Source organism: Pectinophora gossypiella, unplaced genomic scaffold (genome assembly GCF_024362695.1).
Source record: "Pectinophora gossypiella unplaced genomic scaffold, ilPecGoss1.1 Pgos_35, whole genome shotgun sequence".
Classification (NCBI taxonomy): Eukaryota; Metazoa; Arthropoda; class Insecta; order Lepidoptera; family Gelechiidae; genus Pectinophora; species Pectinophora gossypiella.
The window spans coordinates 957,863-967,522 of record NW_026063245.1 but is presented as its reverse complement, the minus strand read 5'-3'; the positions used below and the strand labels follow the sequence as shown (position 1 = coordinate 967,522).

The following is a 9,660-nucleotide window of genomic DNA, read 5'->3' as shown; positions in this document are numbered from 1 at the left end:
TAAAAAATCGGAATAAACTTCAAAAACAATCACGCTCAGACCCCTATAATGAAATTAAAAAAATTACATACACGCGATATAGAAATTACTGCAATAACTTAATCAAAAAAATTAAAAGAAAATATGAAAGAGAATTACTTACAAACTCTCTTAAAAACAATAAATTACTCTGGGAGAACATAAAAAATATAACTAATACTAATAAATCTAATAAATTGAACTTGGAACTTAACCGTATTAAACCGTCCCCTCTTGAATCGGCAAACTTTATAAACAAATACTTTGCTGATGTAGGTAGTCAAGTTTCGGGAGCGCGGGACACTATTTTTAAAAAGAAACTAATGAATTTGAATTAGTTAAATGTATATTAAAATAAAACTTAAAGTACGGCGAGACATGTGCACAGAGTCGGATGCGCTACATGAATGATTTTAATGCTAACTTAAAGTTCTAGCTAAATCTAAGAGGAAAGCGTGGGAGTCAGGCCACCGCGGTGGTCTGTCTACAGAATGTGCTGACATGCTGTTCTAGGCAGCATGCACTGTCACCGTTCTTCGGGCTAGGGGTGGCATAACTCCTCCCTCCTCAAGCACGAAATCATCCGACGATTTTGAGTCTTGGTGATTTCGTGTAAAATTGAAAACTTTAAATTTCCATATAATAATAGTAATGATACTTATAATTAAGATTACATAAAGGAATATAGTAGCTAAGCTCACACTACGAGTGTCTATTATTTCACTTTCACTGATATCACTGTTAAACCTTTCACTGTTTAATACGTTAGAGAGATGCTTCAAGTTATCCAAAGACACGCCTTTAATGTCCACCTTAGATAATTCCGTGGTAACGTTCATCTTCAGGAAGTCGGGCTTAGGTAAACCAATTACGGGTGTAACCTTGAAATGGAAATCGGCAGCAATGGACCTCCGGCGGTTTAATTTAAAGTTCTCTATGTAGAGTTCGCAGTCTTCAGCATTGGAAATAAGGTAAGTACCCTGAATCTGTCTTTTGATTGTGTCGTCATTACATTTTTCAGTAAGTATTTGGCTGCTCCTGGTGTAGACAATCCAATTGGCAGGATCGATCCTCTGGATCTTGATATCTTCCACGTGGACAGGGTAAACTCTGCAGAGGGTGAGATTAGAATGAAACCGCATCAGCTGCTCAACACAGGTTCGTTCAGGATAAATAACCTGGTCATTCTCCTTGCACAGGAACTGTCCCGGGGCTAGCTCGTCGCAGGGACTGTTGATGGGGTGGTATTTCGGACCTTTCGCCAAAAGGTAAGGATATTTAGGAATTATAACATAGGTAAGGTTTGTTGATGGCTTAAACATGGGTAATGAATAAATTTTAAAATAATTATAAATATTTCCATCTATTAAAGGAATTTCTAAAATGAACGTAATCTGATTTTCTTTCATATATGACTTAACAACTATAGTTTTTTCAATTTTTATCAAGTTATTTAGGTTTACAGGATATACTAAATTATCATACTTGGCTACAGATTCCAGTATTTTGAGAAACTCATCTGAATTTATGATGGATTGGTGTAACACTGAGACTTTACTCAAGGCTAAAACAGTTTCAATTTCACTAATAGTCAAGTATATAGTTCTGAAGTTTCCAATGAACAGTTTGAACAAGCTTAACATATATGTATTATAAACGGAGTTATTTTCTTTCGATGCTATGTATTTAACAATTTTTTCTATACGTTTAAGACGTTCGTCTAATATTAACGTGTTATTATGTAATGTCTCGGTGCTATTTATTAAACCATCTAACATTTTAGATACAATAATTAATTTCTTTTCTGTATGTATTTGATTGCCTTTAAGTTCAGAGATCAATTTGTCATATTTAATCGCGTCTTCATGGTCTAGATTCCCTGTGACTACTTTTATTAAAGAACCAAGAGGGTTTAGGATGCCTCTCTTAAATCTGCTAGACGGAACAAGTTGCCTGAATTTGTTAATGGTTATATTATACAAATCATACGCGTGTAACCTTATATTATAAAACTCATGTGAAAAAGGTTTATTAACATCTACCAATTTATCAAACTCTAAAAACTTATTAACGTTAAATTTAAGGGTTTCCTTTATATCATTCAAATCTAAAACTTTAATAACTGTCCATTTATCTTCTTGTCGATATGCTTGTCCCAACTTGACAGGCAATATCCCGGGGTTGTCCTTAATGTTTTGAAGTTGAAGGCTGTGGCTCATCTGAAGGTACAGAACCATCAGGCTTAAGCACCACCTGTGGAGGACGTTTAACATTTTTAATTGGAATCCTTGTTTCCTTGGCGCCTCTTTGTACGGGTACGACATTTCTATCTGTTGGACCTATTACCTTTACCTTTTGATACCGGGCCTTATCTTTACTTTTTCGTGTGTTAATATCTTTACTGAATATAATGTCGCCTACTTCTAAATTTGGTACAGCTTCGCCACCTTTCTGTTTCCTAATTTTTTCCTTCTTTTCTAACATGTCCTTACTAATGTAATTGTATAAATATTTCATGCGCTTGTGATGATCTTTTAGCAATTGTTGGGTATATGTTTTTTCAAAATTTATATCAAACGCCTGATTAACACTGGTGTGACCGAAAACTATTTCAAAGGGTGCGAGGCCTGTCGTAGAATGAATGGTGTTATTATAAGCTAGAATAGAATAAGTCATTATGGAGGCTGCATCAGTATATTTTTGGTCATATTTGGCAAGACGGTAAATTTCTATTAAGGTCGAATGAAATCGTTCTACTATGCCTGTCGAATTTGGATTGTTTGGCGTAGTAATGTGAAGTTCAATTTTATGTAGGGCCATAAACTCTTTCATTAACTCGTTATTAAATTCAGTCCCTGGATCACTAGATATTTTTTTTGGAATTCCATAAAAGGTAAAATACTTCATTAGAGCACGTACAACTTCGGGAGTGGAACGATTTGATATTTCGATCGCTTGACCTAATCTACTAAAAGCATCAACAAGTGTTAGGTAGTAGACTCCTTCAATACAGAAAAGGTCTATAAATAGCTCTTGAAATGGCGAATTTTGAGTCTGCGTAAGTTGTAATACGGGTTTAAGAGGTTTTCTATCATATTTCATTTTCCTGCACGCTTCGCAAGCGTTGATGACTGCTGCTGTTATCTCCATCATATTTTCCCAATAGTAGTTTCTTCGTATCCGGACTGCAGTTTCTTTGATACCACGATGGCACGTTGCTCCTTCATGGTATTTGGCGATGATTGCTCTCTGTTCTCTCTCATCTTCCACATAAATCACTCTTTCAGTGCATTCATAGAAGTCAACCGATCCCTTCTTGAACAATTCTATAATAATTTTCGAAAAATCCCTTCTGTGTGTCTCCTTTTCAAAGTAAATGAAATATTTAATATTTGGCCTGATGTATTCCTTCAGAAATTTCTTTATTAACTCGTCATTGTTTGTGGGTAAAAAGATTTCTAAAATTTTTTGCTTTTTGTTAGACAGATTTTTTACTTGGAGTTCGTTCCTAAACCACTGGTAGACTAAAATTTGGTTTGGCTTTGTATCAATCGCCTCGTGTAGAATAGGAATACCATGGGATTCGAGTTCTGTTCCCGAATGAGCTGTTTCAGTTGAACTTTTGTCAGAGACAATAGGATAGTCCATTTCTTCAATGTCGGATATTGTCATAGTAGCCGATGAGTCAGAAATAGTTATGGTGCCAGAATTATCCTTTTCTTTTCCTAACTGAGCCACTCTGTCATCAATTTCTTTCATAAATGATTTTAGGTCATCGTCAACGTTAACCACCATGGATTCTCGGTCATTGTCATCGTCAGAGTCTAAAGCATTAATCTTTATGCGAGAGAGAGCATCAGCGTTTGTGTTTTGCTTTCCGCTCTTATGGATAACCTCAAAGTCGTACTCTTGGAGTCGTAGTCTCCAGCGAGTCAACTTGCTATTCGGATCTTTAAGTGAATAGAGCCATGCAAGTGGTCTATGGTCTGTATAAATACGAAATTTATGACCATAAAGATATGGCCTAAAATGTTTTACGGCCCAAATTATGGCTAGTAGCTCTCGCTCTATTGTGCTGTATCGTGTTTCAGTGTCGCTTAATGTTCTACTAGCGTACGCAATAGGTTGGTCTTGTCCTATGGGGCCCTGTGAAAGTACAGCGCCTAAAGCTACTGCAGAAGCGTCTGTCGTAAGTATGTACGGTTTAGTAGGATCTGGAAACTGTAACAAAGGTGCACTCGTAAGGAGCTCTTTACATTTCTCGAAAGCTTCAATATATTTCTGATCAATTGTAATTCTGTTTCGCTTTTTTAAACACGCTGTTAATGGTTGTGTCAATTTTGCAAAGTCTTTAATAAATCGTCGATAGTATCCCACTAAGCCTAAAAAGCTTTTGATTTCAGTGGTCGTTTTGGGGAGAGGATAATTTTGAATTGCTGTGATTTTATCATTATTGGGTCTTAGTCCGTCTTTTGTTATAGTATGTCCCAAATAAAGCACTTCTTTTCTCAGGAACTCAGATTTATCGAGCTGAACCTTGAGATTAGTCTTTCGCAGTCTGTCAAATACAGTTCGTAATTTGTCCAAGTGTTCCTGTAAGCTGGCCGAAAATATAATTATATCATCCAAATACACCAAACAATGGATGCCTTGTAACCCGCGTAACACATTGTCCATTGCTCTTTGAAAAGTTGCTGGAGCGGTTTTAAGTCCAAAAGGCATGCGGAGGAACTCATAGTGGCCAAATTGCGTACTGAAAGCTGTTTTTTGCCTGTCCTCCTCATTCACTTCAATCTGGTGGTACCCACTAGCAAGATCTAGTGTAGTGAAGTAAGAACTCTTTCCAAGTTTGTCAAAGATATCGTTTATATTCGGCAAGGGGTATTTGTCATCGACTGTCAAGTCATTTAAACGTCTGTAGTCTATAACCATCCTATATTTTATCTCACCTGAGGCGTCTCGTTTTTTGGGCACTAAATGTACCGGGGAACTCCAAGGAGAGTGGGATTCGCGTATAACATTGTCCTGTAAAAGTTTTTCAACTTGTCTTTTAATTTCTTCAGATTGGAAAGGAGGTTGTCTATAAGGTCTTGTATAAACTGGGTCTTCATTTTTTGTACGTATAAAGTGCTTAACTTGACTAGAAAATGACAGTGGCAGTTGATCGCTGTAGAATATATCTTTATATTCTTTGCATAGACGAACAATACAGTCACGTTCTTCAGTACTCATATGGTCCAGTCTTAGTTTTGTCAAATTTTGTAAAAGTATGCTGTCATAGTAAATGTCACTGGTGCGTGTCTCGTCGCTTGTAAAATTTACGTCATTATCAATTGTTTTATATTCTGCTGTCGGAAATGGGGCTGTTACAACAATGTCAATTCCCTTTTCTAAGGTGTTCTGAATAACCGTGGTGGCGTAACCCTTGTTGCAGGTTACTAGAGCATCAGGCATTCGCACACCATCACAAAATTTTGTATGATTTAAAATGGCTTGCCCTGAGTATAAGTCAGTAGGCACTTTTACTCTCATTTCAGCTCGTGGGGGAAGATTTATTACGTACTCGGTAAAATTGTGAACAATAGGGATGTCCGTGGTTTTCGTTTTCAGTACTGCATTTTTAAGGTCAATAATGGCTTCAATTTTTGTCAATAAGTCATTACCAATTAGACCGTCATATCTCGGGTCTACTTCATACAGATAAAATTTATGAAGGTCAGTGGTATTAAAAGTTGGTGTTAGGGGAATATGAATAACCTCATTATGTCTTGAGCTGGCATGCGTGCTTACGACTTCAAACGGTTCGTGAATAACTAGTGGCAAAAAGTACTGGTAGGCCTTTTGAGGGCTTAAGAACGAACGGGTGCTACCGGTGTCGATCATAAGCTTTGCGTTAATTTCCGGTAAATAAATGTACGGTAATTTTAATTTGACGTCACAATTTATTTCTATAATTTGTCTTTCCCTACTGAGGCCCGTATGTAAAAATTTTCAACATGCTGCTCGTTTGACTCCTCCGCTCCATGGAGAGTACGAGTCGTATCTAGTGGCTCCGCCTTATCATTGCATTGATAAGAGTAGTCTTGCGTGGGCGCATCGCATTCATACGTATCGAAGGCATACGGATAGTGATCCGCCTGGCTGGGATAACTCTCCGTGTAAGTGTCAAAACATTCGATCGGATGCTCATTGTATAATTCTGTTTCATTTACACGAAAACCTTGGCCTGTTTTTTGTGGAGCGGTACGCATGGAAACATCATTAGTAAAATTTTTGGAATAAAAATTTGGCTGTGGAGGTCTAATAGTTTGTTGCTGTCCAAACTGCTGGGGCCGCATCGCTGGTAGTTGTTGTAGGCCTTGAGGTGGTCTATACCCAAAGGGGGTGGGTTGGATAGGGCGATAACCAAATTGTTGGTTGTTTTGCTGTAGGTTTGGTCGGTAACCAAACTGCTGATATTGATTTTGTAAGTTTGGTCGATAGCCAAACTGCTGGTTACTTTGTTGAGGGGGTCCGAACTGTCGGTTAACAGGTATACCAAACTTAAAATTGGTTTGAGTATTGTTAGGAATGTTTCCTATGTATTTAGCAAATCCTTGGTTTTGAGGGATATTTGGATGAGATATATTAGAAGGAAATTTAAAGGGCACTGCTGGTACTTGAGGCTTATTCGTTTTATTTTTACGCTGATATTGTTCGTGGAAATCCACTTCCTCGAGCACTACACTTAGGGCGTCCTCTAATGTTTCAGGTGATTTTAATCGGACAATGCGTAGCATCTCCTCGGGCAAGTTAAATAGAAAAACATTTAAAGCTAATCTGTTGTAAATCGTGATTTTGCTTTGCCGCATATTCTCGTCATCTATTATATTAACTTTAGCTATAAGGTTTGCTCTAATCGATTGAACATGGTTACAAAATTCATGATAGGATTGGTTTGGTTTGATTTTTAAACCTTCTAATTGCATAGCTATACTCTCTTCGGTTCTAGGATCACCGAAATGCTGAATCAATAGCGTTTTGAATTCATCCCATGTACGGATGTCCTCTCGCTCACTGATAAGGGCCGCTGCATTATCAGTAAGACGGCTGGTAATGGTATGCATAATATAAGCATTCTGAGCATCGCTCCCTCTAAATTTTTCAATAACATATTCGCACTTACGAATAAATAAATTCAGGTGTCTTTTGTCTCCGTTAAATAGGGGTATAATTTTTGAAAATTCACTCGGAATCAAATTGACCTCCGCCATTTTAAAACACAATCAAATCAATTATATCACACAAAATCTTAAATCTAGCATGCACACACCTTATCTATAATCTTAATGTAATTAATGTAACTATTTAAATATAAAATAAGAACGATTTTGAGTTCTATATTTTTAGTAAAAAAATCAGAGTACGTATCACTGAGAGAAGTCCGATCTCAGATTAATATTGGAACAAAGATAAGCGAAGGAAGGCGAAAAGTCGTACTCACCAACCCCCGGCTGCTTCCATGTCCTTAGTGTCCTGTCGCCTTAGAACACTCAGTGTGTCCCGTAAGTGTGACAAAATTTATTTGGTTCGCAGGATCCGGTCCGACGCTTTACTGCACTGGTACAGTTTTTACACACGACGATATTGAGTCCAAAAACCGCACGTAGGGCGAGTTCGAGCCCTATAAGCAGCACACGCACGGTAACGACACGGATCCTACCGGCTGCGCCAGTCAAGTTTCGGGAGCGCGGGACACTATTTTTAAAAAGAAACTAATGAATTTGAATTAGTTAAATGTATATTAAAATAAAACTTAAAGTACGGCGAGACATGTGCACAGAGTCGGATGCGCTACATGAATGATTTTAATGCTAACTTAAAGTTCTAGCTAAATCTAAGAGGAAAGCGTGGGAGTCAGGCCACCGCGGTGGTCTGTCTACAGAATGTGCTGACATGCTGTTCTAGGCAGCATGCACTGTCACCGTTCTTCGGGCTAGGGGTGGCATAACTAGGTAAAAAACTAGCTGTGTGTATCCAATCCACAGTTACTCAAAATGGTCAAAATAACTACCTCAAACATCTTCGAAATATACCACAGTCCATGGCCCTCTTGAACACTGATCCTGGAGAGGTTAATTCTATAATAATGAACCTTAAACCGGATAGTGCCCCGGGTTGGGATAATATATCAGCTTCTTTTCTTAAATTTATAGGGCCTTTAGTCACTCCTATTATAACACACTTAGCCAACCTCTGTTTTACCCAGGGTATTTTTCCTACACTGTTAAAGCAATCTATAATAACACCTGTGTACAAGGGTGGAGACAGAAACGACATAAATAACTATAGACCTATCTCCGTTTTGCCTGCTCTCTCAAAAATAATTGAAAAACTCTTAAACTCCAGGCTGCTTAACTACTTAGCTAAATATAACATACTATCCTCATCTCAGTTTGGATTCAGAACAGGTCTCTCAACTGAAGATGCGATCACATCCTTAACTTCAGTTATATCTGAACAACTGGATAAAGGTAACAAATGTATATCAGTATTTATAGACCTAAAAAAAGCATTTGATACCGTATCTCTTCCTATCCTTGTACACAAATTAGAAAAAATTGGAATTAGAGGCACCCAACTGTCTATATTTAAAGATTACCTCTCCAACAGAAAGCAAAAAGTTAGGCTGGGTCGGATCTCTGGTGAGTACACTGACGTATCATTCGGCGTTCCTCAAGGTAGTGTCCTTGGTCCTACCCTCTTTTTAATCTACATAAATGACCTCTGCAACATGAATATCAATAATGCCCAAATTTTCTCATATGCCGATGATACTGCCATTGTGTTCACTGGTAAACACTGGAATACCACTAAAGCTGCTGCTGAAAAGGGATTGGTACAAGTGAATAACTGGCTAAAACATAACCTTCTCACATTAAATACTAATAAAACTAATTACATTCGCTTTAGTATTAATAAACTTCGTAAAGAAGAACAAAATCTCAACCTAAAACTACACGCATGTAATAATGTGTCCAACAACGTTTGCAACTGTCCAACTCTAACAGAGATGTGCTATACTAAATACTTAGGTATAATAGTGGATCAAAAGTTGTCTTGGTATCCTCAAATAGAGCAAATATCAATAAGAATTAGGAAATATATCTGGATGTTTAAGACATTGAGATATGTAGTTCCTAGAAGCCTGCCAAATAAAGATAACACCTCTAAAAATCTTTTGAATGAAATATATATTGCCTTAGTACAATCGATTATATCTTACTGTCTACCGGTATGGGGAGGTGCTTATAAGACTCAATTTTTGGAAGTTGAAAAAGCTCAGAGAGCTGTATTAAAGGTTATGTATTTTAAAAAAAGAAGGTATTCCACTGACTCTTTGTATCAAATCTGCAACCTGCTATCGGTACGTAAGTTGTACATTGTAAACCTAATACTTAAAAAACATAAAACTATGAGCTATAATCCGAATGTAGAAAACACTAGACGTAAACATACTGTTGCAAAGGTTCCCAGTACCAAAACGAGCTTTGCGAAAATTCAATACAATATTCGTTCTTCTTACCTATATAATAAAATTAATACAGAAATACAAATCTACCCGAAAACTTACCATGAATGTAAATCCTCTTTAATAAAATG

The 9,660-nt window shown here is 37.2% G+C and overlaps 1 protein-coding gene across 1 annotated transcript; it reads right to left on the bottom strand.

Moving 5' to 3' along the window:
- Positions 1–380: 380 nt before the first annotated feature.
- Positions 381–7,977, bottom strand: LOC126381074 (uncharacterized). Its single transcript, XM_050030615.1, has 2 exons — positions 7,502–7,977; positions 381–2,271 (listed from the first exon to the last, which is right to left on the bottom strand). Exons 1-2 carry the CDS (start codon positions 7,519–7,521, stop codon positions 528–530), a joined length of 1,764 nt encoding a protein of 587 aa, XP_049886572.1. The 5' UTR covers positions 7,522–7,977; the 3' UTR covers positions 381–527.
- Positions 7,978–9,660: the final 1,683 nt, after the last annotated feature.

What these genes read in the sequence shown, in the direction of transcription:
- LOC126381074 (XM_050030615.1), bottom strand. Translation starts at nt 7,521, where the DNA reads ATGGAAGCAGCCGGGGGTTG. An exon ending in ATGGAAGCAGCCGGGGGTTG is followed by an intron (nt 2,272 to 7,501) that starts GTGAGTACGACT and finishes CGTCCTCCACAG; the next exon opens with GTGGTGCTTAAGCCTGATGG.